The 14,063-nt window shown below is 33.2% G+C and overlaps 1 protein-coding gene across 3 annotated transcripts in view; it reads right to left on the bottom strand.

Annotated features, from left to right (window-relative positions):
- Window positions 1–14,063, bottom strand: part of LOC126776318 (protein trachealess) — a 59,050-nt gene that overhangs the window by 11,301 nt on the left and 33,686 nt on the right. For all 3 annotated transcript variants that reach the window (XM_050498753.1, XM_050498754.1, XM_050498755.1), the window contains exons 4-5: window positions 11,273–11,362; window positions 3,614–3,779 (exon numbers count right to left, since the gene is read on the bottom strand). In XM_050498753.1, coding sequence (XP_050354710.1) covers window positions 3,614–3,779; window positions 11,273–11,362 — 256 coding nt within the window. The remainder of the gene's footprint in view (window positions 1–3,613; window positions 3,780–11,272; window positions 11,363–14,063) is intronic.

Below are 14,063 nucleotides of genomic sequence, written 5' to 3'. Positions count from 1 at the left end.
TAAGGCTTATTTTTAGCTTTTTTTATACGTCTAACTTTATTGTGTTTTAAAATTCTGTCTTATTTTAATAATCCAGGTGGCCTAATTGTAAGTGCATGTGAAATTTAACAGAAGGCTGCGGTTTAAAATCGGGAGAATCACCACATTATCCATGTGATGATACAACATCGTGAGAAGACCTGTTTATGACGGGTGGAGTTCTGCCAAATGCATCAATCCGCATTAGAGCACAGTGAAATAAGCTCCAAAACTTCCCATTATTTTTAGTCATCTAATGACGTGATATTCTAAAGGCGTATACATACATATGTTGATAGTAAAAATGTTCTTTGTATAAAATTAATTATAGTCCTAAAAATATTCTCCAAAGCCTAAAATTATTCGTTAACGCAGTGTAAATGTTTCGAATTCGAATGATAGCTTGATTGATTACGGCGCATATCTAATTAATGGCTCTCTATCGATGGGAGCTTCGAAGCGTCGTTTAATTGATTTCATTGGAGCTGAGGACTTGGAAAAAACTACCAACGCTTCTCAAACTTCAGTAGTAACATTACATTTTAAACTTGTCCACGTACGATTGTTACATATTTTATATATTTTAATATACAAATTACTATTATTTGACTATTTTATTTAAGGGAATCGTTGTATTCAAATATTTTACATTACTCAATTTAAAAACCTCCATTTTATGCAAAATTGTACAAAACCACGATTATACTTAACAATAGTTACTCCGTGAATCATGTCCCAAATACAAAAGATGATTCACGAAGCGAATGTTCAAGTCAAGTCGGTAATATCTTTCATACGTCTTCCTTATAAAATATTTTTACTGTTGTAATTATTCACAAAGGAAATGCGATTACAAGTCATAATCATGACGCTGACTCCTTGTCACATACCCATAATAATAGAAGATTCTTATTTTAAATATCGAATTTTAATATTAAATTTAATTGATTATTTTATAAATGCTATTAACGTTTCGAAAGTTTGGGAAGCCAAAGATCAGAATAATCACCACCAGATAGATACTTGTATGGCCATCAGACGACAATACAACTTTATCCACGCACTTCACTTGTCCATCACTTCTGTGCTTCTTTCAACACGCCATTCGGAGTACAATCGACGACTGTCACATCAAATCCTGATAGATTTTTTTCCAACACTTTTTTTCCACGTCCAAATTGATTCCTTAGCATCACGTAAAGTGTCTTTAAAACTGGGTTAATAGACCGTCACCTTGAAGAGCTTTAATTTTTTTTAAGGTTTAACATTAATTAACATTTAATTTTGAAATTATTTTTTGTTATCATGAATTTTTCACTTAAGAGTTAAGTTTTACTATGTATTTAGTTATACATTCATAAAATATAAAAGTGGAACATAACGAATACACATTATAATTGATTTCGAATCGCATTTAACATTATAATGAAAGAAATTCTCTATGTATCATTTGATATTTTATTATTAAATAAAATAAATAATCTATCAAAACAAGTACAAGAGCAAACGCGTTAAATGCAGATCATAGTTTTTATAAGAAAATGTTAAATGTACTTCTGAATGCAGTGAAGCGAGTAACGACCGCTATCAGAGAAATTACACCCAGTATTTTTTGTCCATACTCTCTTTTAATTAACTTTAACCTATATTTTGATAAAAAAACTATCTGCTAACGTCTCGAAAGTTAAACGATACGGTTTCCTAAATTCAATAAACATCTGATTCTTTCCCATAACGATAAAATATAATATTAATCAACACAATAAAGGTGCGTACTGGCTCCCCATTGACCATTTCATAAGATGCCAACACCGTGAACGCTCCATAATCTAATTTCAATTTGGTGCACAATTTGTTACATTAACAGTGGGCGATTGGATGAAATTTTGGAACCAGTACAGTCACAGCTTAAAAGGTGCCTTCGAAATGGAGGCACCTTAATTGAATTCCATCTAATTTTGAGATAGAGTTTTTTAAGGCCATTTAAGCTGGCAAAGCTAAGTAAATTGGCTAACGGTATTACGGCTCTATTTAAAAAAATATACGTTTTTGCAGACATTTCTTACAGAACTCTACTACTAGAATCTAAATATTTTAGATTTACCTTTATATAGGAATAGGCGATTTAACATTGTAAGCGGGTTAGAATTACGACGAAATTGCAGTTTAGATTTCATGCAACAATAGATACGTATGATAATGTTTGCATTGATCAATCGATAGGATTATTTATGAGTTTCCAACTGTCCCCACAATACCATAATTTATCCTCATTTACATTATCGCCGTCCATCACGACTATTTCATATAAGCCGCAAATTCCACAGTGGTTTTGAATTTTGATAGCAGACTTTTTTTAATTAAAAACGAAACATGAAAATAGCATATGTTTCATCAAGATGGGTCTAGTTACGAGAATATTAACCGAAGATTGTGAGTTGAAATCTATACACGACTGAGAGATGAATTTTAAACTTAAATTACCTTCATGAAAGTTCATGTAAGTACTTCTTCGACGGTAAAGGAGAACACTGTAAAACTTGCATGTATTGCTATTAAAACTGCCATATGTGTATCTACCATTGCACATTGGAGTGTGGTGGAATAAAGGAAGGCTTAGCCTAGCAATGGGACAATTACAGGCTGCAAATAATTGCTTTTTTATATTTGTTATTGCTTTCAACTTTAATGAAAAAGAAAATTGTTTTTTTTAAGCTAAGTTATTATTTTTGACTTTCCGTTTTGTCTAGTTGATGGAATTTTAAATTAAATTTAAGTCCCCGTCCATCTAATTTTAAGTTTTTATACAGACTAGATTAGATTTTCATAAATATTGGCATAAAATGAGAATTTACATTCTGACGGTACTTTTTAATAAGTATTTATGTTTTTAGTGAACGACATCCATTATTGGGTATTGCAAAAACTTGGATAACTTTTTGTTAAATCTTTGTATAGCATTGAAAACTATAACGGAAGCTTACTTATTAAAATTACTATACATTTTTTCTAAAGTTCATTACGCTATACCGTTTGGTTAGAAAAAACTCGATATTATAAATTCAGAAGAAAACAAGTTGGTTTATTTATCTAAAGTTTGCAAAACAAACAAATTTTTCGAAACCTCATCGCATCCAGATTCGGCCACCATTCGCCTTTTATTATTAAGAAGGATTTGTGTAATACTATGAACATACGTACTCGTATATGTTTATCGCCTTACGTATCTTCAAGCAATGGATGTTATTGAATCTAATATCATATACAAATCGATAATTGTAGTAAAGAGATTTGTATAACAAAAATATGTAAGAAGAATAATATTTTTCAGCACATTTCAAGTAATTGCTGAAGAAGCCTCCTGAGGAGAAGAATAGGGAGTAATTTTATCCGAAACATACAGTCAGATCCTGATTTCCCATAACCTCCGAACATAAGATACTACGAACTAAGCACACGGAAACTCAGAAATGCATGTTCAGATGTGCGACAGCTATGTTCTGTTAAATTACACTTCTTCTCACTGAGATATCTGAGTAGAAATTAACATAATATTATGAAAATTTACGAAAAATAATATATCAAAATCACCTACCATCAGGATTATTAGTCCCATGTTGACTCCCTTCTTCGCTGCCTGATGCAGGACTGTTCAAGCCCGCACCAGACCTGCCCGCCAATGATAGTCCAAGCTGTTCAGCAATTTCCGCGTGGTCAGCTTGATGCACGTAGTCAAATATGCTGCTACCAGTCATTTCTACCTGAGAAGATAAATTATAGTTTAATAATAATATTTATTTATGTATAGTACTATTAACACTTATACTTATCTCTAGTATTAGTCTAGAGAAAATTGGGACGTTTTTTGTTTAGGTAAAGTAGTATTTTTAGATTATAATGATCGATTCTTTTATATATTAAAACTTGTACATACGCTACTCTTACAAATATTCAACTATTTGTATAGTTAAGTACGATCTTCCTATTAAATGAACTGTAAGAAATATCTACCGAGTTTCTCATTTAAAAGTTCATCGTTTTGAAACAAACTTACTTACTTCTACAAAGTTATTAATTATATAGTTCGCCGTGGGAACATAATAATTAATAATAATACAATTCTATTAAAGAGTCCATTGAACATATAGTTACCATGCTTGGCAAAAATATTTTTTTTTTTTGGTTTCATAAGATATTTTGTCCACGATAAATTAAAAAAGTTACATTGGTAGATTCCAAAATATTTGTGCCTAAAAAGTTATTAATCAATTAATATATATTTAGTGGTACCAGACAGGGCGTCACTAAGTTTTTATGTCCGTGTGTCTTTATATTTATAAAATTTATTTATGGCGAGCAAATGAAAAACATCGTGAAGAATCCTATATGTGTGAGATAAAATTGTGCTACGCTTAAATGTAGCATAATCATTGGAGCGGCGTTATGGAATAAGTTTCAAAACCTTCTACTTAAGAGGAGAGGAGGCTTTTACCCAGCAGTAGTATGATGTAACTTAATACGTTAGTTTTAGACTCAAAACTATCATTTAAGTATATATAGCTATAAATCATTAGCTTAAAACAACTTAACGTGTCAATTTTTTTTTAAACTTGGACCTTGTGCCTTAAGTAGTTAAGTTTAAAACAATAAAGGTAGCAATGAAGAAGCTAAGCTGTGGTAGTCAAATGAAGACGCGTCACGTACAGTCATCGTTATGAATGAACAAACTGTTATCATACATCGCGAAGCAGGTGGCTTCGAAAACAACAATAAAGTACAGAAACTGGAAGCCGTGAATAGCCTCGAAGACAGCCAGCCATTTAAATAAAACTTAAATTGGCCTATGAAAGATAGGACATAAGAGATAATTCTAATGTTAGCATAATGTGAATGACAAAAATAGAAATTTTTAAACAATAATTTTTAATAACCATAGTGATCTTTAGTACTTAATGATTTTCAAATAATAATAAAAGAGGAGAAAGTAGTAGTAGATAATAATTAATTTGAAAGCAAATAAGGTCTCTATTTTTCAATAAATTATTAAACGATGGAAAATTGTCATCGGATACTATTTGAAAAGTTGTTGCTATCTAACTTTCTTGCAGGTCCCTTACACGGCGTATGCAAATGTATCTTTAAATAAATTTATCAAATATAATTGTGAGACCCTATTAAGCATTCAAGTGTCGTGTATCCGCAGTGATGTCGCGCATGTGAATACCACAAACAATGGTGAAGTTACGGTGGTCGGTTCTGGGAAAGATCCTGAGGATTTTATGGCATTTACCGATTCAACGATTGACGGCCCACAAATTTGAAGCTGGTGACAGGTGATTTGAAGTTGAATAAATTAGTTAAGTTCGCAGTATCTTGGTAGTTGTTGATGCAACGGACGTTTATGTTGATGTCCAATTAGAATATTTAATTAATAGTTGTTCATAGTGATTAGATAAGAATCATACACACATCACACACACACATCCGCTAGAAATATATGTATTAACAGATAAATGAATCGTAAAATTAGATATGGTGTTTGAAAGAAACATAAAGTTCCAAAAAGCATAAAGATAGATCAAATACCCTTTGAAATAGGTCAATCTGGTCGAGACCTTCAATAATGAACCGACAAGAAGCATCACGTAAATAATTTTCAAGAAAGGGTCGGAACATGTCAAAACAAAAAGTTAAATATCCATTTTCTGATTTATCTATAGAAAATACGACTTCGTACTGGCGACGTTATCATCAGTCTTTACGGGCCCCGAAAAAATGGCCGCAACAGAATTTAATATAACGAGAGCGTTAGACAGGGCTTATAAGAAAGTTGTGTCTGCTTATTTACCAGGAAGTTTATGTATTTTATGTCTACACACACTAACGTATGATGTAGTGTCCATATGTTAGGTGTTTGGATGATATTTGAGTTTGTGTGCAAGTTTGGGGGTGTGTGAGTTAGGTTCGCAGCATTAGGATGAAAGGCACGCGCGCGCCTTGCCCGGAACGTGACTAGCATCTCTCATCGTCCCTTTCCCCCCATCCTCTGTCTCCCTCACACCACCCTCCAGCCATTTTGGATCAACTGTTTCTCAGTTTTCAGATCTTTTCCTTTTCCCTTTAATTTCGTAATGTTGTTTAATTTCATCTGGATGTAAATTTTTAGGTAATTTTTCGTGTGGCTTTTCACCACGTTTATTATTCTCCGTCTGTTCTTTAATGGCAATCCTGTGTACTGTTTTACTTTTGTCTTTTAATTTTCTTGGATGAACTCTTTTATGTAATTTTTTTGATATTGAATTGATTTTTTCTTTTTTTTGAAAATTGAAAAAAATTGAAAAAAATCAACGATAAAATATTTGCCTTTCTTAGGTATATTGTATATTATTGAGGCATTTGAATCCTACCCCTACTACTACTACTACTACCCCTTTATTAAAATATATAATATTATATATCATGACTATACCAAAATGATATAACCATTTAAACACTTTCATTTAACATAATATACTATATGTTACAATGTAAATAAATAATAATAATAATATCCTGGGACATTTTTCACACACGGCCATCTGATCCCAAATTAAGCTTGTACAGAGCTTAAACTATGGCAACCAGACAACTGATATACTACATATAGTATTTTTCTTTTGTAAATACGTACTTATATAGATAATTACACCCAGACTCAGGACAAACAGATATGTTCACGCACACAAATATCTGTCCTGGGTGGGAACGGACCAACAACCTTCGGCGTGAAAAGCAAGCATCCACCAACCACGCCAACCGGCTCGTCAATGTTGAGTTAAAATGCTTCAGAACTGAAAAAGACTTAATGAAGGAAACTCGAGAGGGTTATTATAATATTATAATATTCACTACCAACAATAAATACAAATTGTGTCTATATGTATATAAGTTAATAAAAAATAAAAAACACTGTCATTCATAGTTTCACATGAGACGGTACAGATGTAATCATTATTCGGCGTTAAGACCTCCGACAGATTTCGGATAAGCAGTTACGTGGGCAGATGGGCTTAACTTTAAACAGGCAATTGTGGTTACGCTTGTTAAAAAATGTTTTACAGACAAAAAGTTTTAAACGTTAGGAATCAGTTTATAGTTATATACTCGAAAGCAGTATTTTAAATAAATAATAAGTGCTTATGTGGCTTAATTAAATCTTGTTATATTAATATTGTAACATTTTTTGAAATATAGTTTTTAATTGAGTCTTTGAATTGAAAAGTATTGTAAATAGGTCTTGTGTCTTGATAAAGAAAAGATTTGGATGTTTTATTTCTCCGTGATGAAGATTATTCAGGTCTCAGAATCAAATCCGGTAGTATATATTATACAGTAAAGTAACAACCTGTGAATGGCCCACAGCTGGGCTAAGGCCTACTCTCCTTTTTTGAGGAGAAGGTAGGAGCTTATTCCACCGCGCTGCACCAATGCGGGTTGGTGGAATATACATGTGGCAGAATTTCAGAGAAATTAGACACATGCAGGTTTCCTCACGATGTTTTTCTTCATAGTCAAGCACGAGATGAATTATAAACACAAATTACTCATAACTCAGTGGTGCTTTCCCGGGTTTGAACCCACGATCATCGGTTAAGATTCACGAGTTCTTACCACTGGGCCATCTCGGCTTCTTATATATTATATACAATCATCAAATAGGTTATTTGGCAAGTGGACTGGTAAATTGACCACCTGATGGTAAGTGGTCATCACACCCCATAGATATTGGCATGTAAGGAATATCAACCGTTTATAATATTCCAAGACTAAAACATAAATTAGTATTATGTATGTAATTAGTATATTTTTTTATATATAATATCACAACTGTTGTGTTCGTGTCTTAAGTGTAACTTTTTCAACGAGTATTATTTGGATTTACTTTACTTTTGATGAGCCTTTAATTTATATGTTTTGAAGTCTTAATTAGACTTTTCGACATATTTTATGACCCGCAATGTTGTATGGTTGTTTTCCTTTAAGATATGTTATTTGTCTACGTCCTCGATTTCCAGTGTATTATATGACCAGCCTGTCAATTATCGTATCATCTCTATTATATTATCCCAGTGTCAACACATAGTCATATTTCACTGGTGGTAGAGCTTTCGCAAGCGCGTCTGGATAGGTACCACCCACTCATCAGATATTCTACCGCAAAACAGCAGTACTTGGTACTGTTGTGTTCCGGTTTGAAGGGTGAGTGAGCCAATGTAATTACAGGCACAAGGGACATAACATCTTTGTTCTCAAGGTTGGTGGCGCATTGGTGATGTAAGCGATGGTTAACATTTCTTACAATGCCAATGTCTATGGGCGTTGGTGACCACTTACAATCAGGTGGCACATATGCTCGTTCGCCTTCCTGTTCTATAAAAAAAAAGTCATACTCTGATAAATATCAGATGCAGCGAAAAAATCCCAGCACATTGGAATTATTATTATTTAATCGGGACTTTATAAGAGACGCAATTAGTCACGTAATGAAATACGACTCCAGGCAACACCCAACGCAGCGCGTACGATGAATTTATAACATTTTTAATTACCATTAAGGATATTGATAGAATGACATACTCCGGATATGAATTTATTAATAAGCATTCAGCTTGTCTAAGTGTTGTCTAACGTCGCTTCCTTTAGCGACTTGTTGCGAGAAACAAACGAATATAATGTTTGAAAGATAACCAAGGTGGTTTGCTTTTGATATTATTTTATATAAATACTTATCGCCAGAGTAAATACCTTTTAGAAACAAAAAACAATGCCGATGTTCTTGACGAATTGATTGCGTTAAATGAGTTTTACTTAGTGTTATTCTATTTTATATTATACGAACCACAAACAGTATATATATATAGCATAGTAAAGTGATTGATTTCCAACTGTAGCATAAACTTTACAATTTAATTTCCCACAAACGGTGATAAATGTCAGTCTGAGTGTCGCATTCTAATATAATGTATGTACATAATGAGTATGCATACCATGTATTTATATGATTATAATTATAATCTAATAGAAATAATGAAATAAATTAATGTGTCGGACATAACACGTGTTCGTGCGCTTCATTAAACTTTTTAATTAACTCTTGTCGCTGAAATAAACACAAATAAATACACAGCACACATAAATATATAAATGTATTTGTTATGTTTGTACATAAGATATTTTTAATGAGTAGATCGTTGAGTACATCATTGGTATATATGCCAAAATGTTTATATCCTGGGATAAATTATGAATATTTATAAAAAATAAATATTTCCGGTCAATCAATCAATCAACAGCCAATCGTTGTCCACTGCTGAACATAGGCCTCTCCCAAGGTGCGCCAAAGCTCCCTGTCCTCCGCCTTCCGCATCCAGTTGGTGCCCGCCACCTTCTTAAGGTCGTCGGTCCACCTGGCTGGAGGGCGCCCTACGCTGCGCTTGCCGATTCGCGGTCTCCACTCTAGGACTCGTCTGCTCCAACGGCCATCGGTCCTACGACATACGTGACCAGCCCACTGCCACTTCAGCCTGCTAATTTTGCAAGCTATGTCGGTGACTCCGGTTCTTTTCCGGATAATCTCATTTCTGATCTTATCCTTCAAAGATACTCCGAGCATAGCTCGCTCCATAGCACGCTGAGCGACTTTGAATTTGTGGACTAGTCCCGCAGTTAGTGTCCACGTTTCGGCACCGTATGTCATGGCAGGTAAGACGCATTGGTTGAAGACTTTCGTCTTCAAACATTGCGGTATAGACGACTTGAGGACTTGACGAAGGTTGCCAAATGCTGCCCATCCCAAGCGAATTCTTCGATCGGCTTCCTTCTCGAAGTTGTTCCTACCGATTTGTATAATCTGTCCTAGGTAGGTATATTCACTAACAACTTCGAGAGGTTTCCCCTCGACGTATATCGGTCCCGGCACGACATGCCTATTGAACATGACCTTGGTCTTGTCCAAGTTCATGCCGAGACCGACACACCGGGAAGACTCGCCTAGGCTACGCAGCATTTCGGTGAGTTGTTCCAGCGACTCTGCTATGATGACGATATCGTCGGCAAATCGAAGGTGTGAGATGTACTCGCCGTTTACATTGACTCCATACCTAGTCCAATCCAGCGTTTTGAAAACGTCTTCCAACGCGTTGGTGAACAGTTTCGGGGATATTACATCCCCCTGTCTCACCCCTCTGCGCAATTGGATCGCCTTCGTCTTACAGACCTGGATGTGGACAGTCATTGTAGCGGCGTTGTACAGACATCTCAGTACCTCGATATATCTCCAATCGATATGACATCTCTGCAATGAGTCGAGCACTGCCCAGGTTTCGATGGAGTCGAAGGCTTTCTCGTAGTCCACAAATGCCATACACAGCGGCTGATTGTACTCTTCGGTCTTCTGCACAATCTGCCGAACAGTATGGATGTGGTCCACGGTGCTGTAGCCTGATCGAAAGCCGGCTTGCTCTGGGGGCTGGAACTCGTCAAGTCGTCTGGCGAGACGGTTCGTGACGACTCTTGAGAACAGCTTATACACGTGACTCAGGAGGGAGATTGGTCTGTAGTTTTTCAAGAGGGTTTTATCACCTTTCTTGAAAAACAGTACCACCTCACTCCCGCTCCACGTTTCCGGGGTCTTGCCATGTTGGATGAGATTTCCGGTCATAAACAAAAAATTGGTTATCAATAGCCAACGTCTAGACGAGTGAAATCTAATTCGACGCTAGATTTTCAAACTTATTCAAAACTTATAAAGACATCTTTGTTAAGATGAAATTAAAGTGAAACAAAGTATAATTATAACAAAGTATAATTATTACATTAATCGTCACTAATATTTATTTATTTATATATATTAAAAGTTGTAATTAATCGTTTTATAAGAAATAACCAATTAAGCATAATATTTGCTGTATTAGTACTGCTGATAATTATATATCAAGGAATTTATATTGCTATTTTCACATTGGAAGACAAAATTTTTTATTTTTTCAATTAAATTCAATATGATGTGTACAACGGTTCGGAATTTAGATTCTTTTGAGAATCGGCAATTAAATCTTTTTTCTTAAACGAGCTATATAATAATGATTTATTTTAACTTTTAAACATATTCTATCACATATACCTTATTATTATTTACTTTGAATTTAATTAATATTGACCCAAATATAATTTACGAAAAAATGTTATATATATTATTATTATTATATGCACTTACTTGTGATAGTCCTAAGTATATAGAAACAGTTTCTGATATGTACAGGAATCTCCCATCGGCTGCTACCGACAACGCGAATCCGTCGAGAGACTGTGGACAAAGGAAAATATATCTTAATACCTATGAAATATGATTAATTTTTCTAATGTTAATTTAGAAATTAGTCAAGTATTGAATTGTTGTTATACTTTTTACTAAATAAAAAAAAATATATCAATTCTATGAATCTATTGATTTTATTATAAAATTTGAATATTCTTTTGCTAACGCTATCTTATTTAAAAAAAAAGAAATAGTTTCGAATTCATTTATTCGCTATTCGATTGAAGTGATAAAAAAGCTAAACAAACATTAAGAAACGAAATACTGTTATGACATAACTTAAATACAAATAAATGGATACGGCGTATTTAAAACGCAGTGTTATAAAAATATTGTAATACTAAATAAAAATATTATAATAGGATAAGGGATTTTTAAATTATATCGACAAATATAAGAACTTTTCGTAATCGTCGTTAAATAAGCCATATACTATATAACAATTTTCTTATATTCTTTTTCCTGATATATTCCTTAAGTGTTCGTAGTTGGTTAAATAAACTTAATTAAACTAAATTGTCATTTCACTATTAAAATTGAAAGTGTATTAAAGATGCCCCCTCCATTACTTTGGTAGCACCACGTAAATTATAATGATAGACAGTTGACAAAATAGTTCTTAAGACGAAAATATTTTTTACGAAAACTTCAATTGGTCGATGATGATTGAAGAAAATAAAATTCAACAAAAACCGATGCTAATGTTTTTACGACGATTTCTCCAGACGTGAGCCTAGTTCGAAATTGTACATGTCATCCGTCTGTTAATAAGAATAAAATGATTAGTCATTGATTGCGATTTAAATATCGAACGGTTAACATTATGAGCTTACATTTTTCTTTTTTTTATATTAGAGGACAAGCAAAGGTAAAATTCAGCTTATGTATTTTTATCTACAAATCATACCGTGCTTAGCGGTTAAAGTAAGCATCATGAAAATCCGCACGGGTCTGATGAAATTCTACCACATGATTAACTTAACAGACCTTAACGGTCAGACCATCATTATGTCAGAAAATATGACGCTTATAAAAATACCTTTAAATGTACAATTATAGCGATATTTTATTACAATCAGACGTATTTTAATGAACGAAATAATTTTTAGTCAATATCTTAAAAAAATCGATATGACCTCCACAAGCCGCTGCATGTACGTCCTTATTTTTTTCCTAAAAACGTACAAATAGTACCGCAACGTTGCATTAAAAAAAAAAAAACAATCGGAGCAAGGAATCACGTACTAACCCGTTCTCGATCCGTAATAGAAACCGCAACACCCACAATGTTATAATACAAGTTCGATTGCATAAAATTATAATTTACGTGATCGAATGACAGGTAAATCGATTTTTTAGCGTACCGCATTAGTTATAGTGGAACTCGTTAATCGATTTAAAAAGCTAAAACGATAATTATAAGCGATCGATTTAATCGATTAGAACGACAGTTGTTATGACAATGAGTTTTTTTTTTCATTCTTTATCTGACTCCTTTATTAATTACATAAGTATTATTTATTCATCCATCTCTACTTACTTTCTTCAAAAAATATATCGATAATAATTTATTAAAGAAAAATGTTATTATTAAATACATATTTTCTTTACGAAAAGTAAAAACCACGTTATATATATTCGTAAAAAAATTATTCGATTAGTTGTTATAAAGTAAAAAAATGCAACAGTACAAAATCTGTTGTCTGAACCGAGACGAATTTTGACTAAGTAACTTTTAAGTAATCGCTTATGGCAATCTCGCGTCACAATAGACAATTATTAAAAAAAAAAAAAAAACGAAGACCGATATGGTCAACAATAATCAGCCTTTATCAAGCACCATTCAATACAGAACTAAATCACGAAGCCTTTCGCACTTGACCGAGTTTTTTTTTCTCTCAATCAATCCTTTGACAAATTGTTCCACAAAGTATATATCCAATTAATTTTGTTATGAAATTTCGGTGAAATCGTCGAATTATTAAATCGAAGTGTCGAAAGTTTTGTATGAGTAGCCGAAGTGGCCAAACTCTTGTATACGACCGTTCTATTGTATAGATGCTATTGTATACTGCATAAAAAGCATGAAGTCGGCCGATTGGGTAATAAAGTCAAGTTCGATTGTGTTTTGAGACGTTTTCGGAGGTGACGAAAATAAACAAACTCTTATCAAGCGAAAAAATGTAACGGAAACAAATCATCGACATTTAATAGTTACGGCTGTGAAGTTAATTTCTTACTCGGGTGACCTTGAGTTTGACATGAACGAAATAAAAAAATCCATGTAAATTTGATTGAGCATTTAATAGGAACCTACACGAGACTGCTGCCTTATTTAAGACTTTCACTTATCAATTTGTCGTTAACTTTGCATGATAATTTAACTACAGAGTTATTTGCAATCATTTTATAGTTAAAAACGTATAAAAGCATAAAGATAATAGTTATAAATATAATTATTTTTTCGCGGCAACACTTATAATCCGCATTACATTTTTAAACCGAAAAATATTGTCAATAAAAAAGGTTGTACACTTTTAAATTGCAATTTTAAATTTTTATTAAATACACAAACTTTCTCAATTATTAAACGTAAATTGGATACTTCATCATAAGTAACCTTGAAGGCATTACTGAACTTGTTCAAAGTGAACAATTAAGTTGCAACCCTTGTGTCATGTGCTCAGTT

The sequence above is a fragment of the Nymphalis io genome, chromosome 20 (genome assembly GCF_905147045.1).
Source record: "Nymphalis io chromosome 20, ilAglIoxx1.1, whole genome shotgun sequence".
In the NCBI taxonomy this organism is placed as follows: Eukaryota; Metazoa; Arthropoda; class Insecta; order Lepidoptera; family Nymphalidae; genus Nymphalis; species Nymphalis io.
The sequence above is the reverse complement of the archived record's forward strand: the minus strand, read 5'-3'. Positions and strand labels throughout refer to the sequence as shown.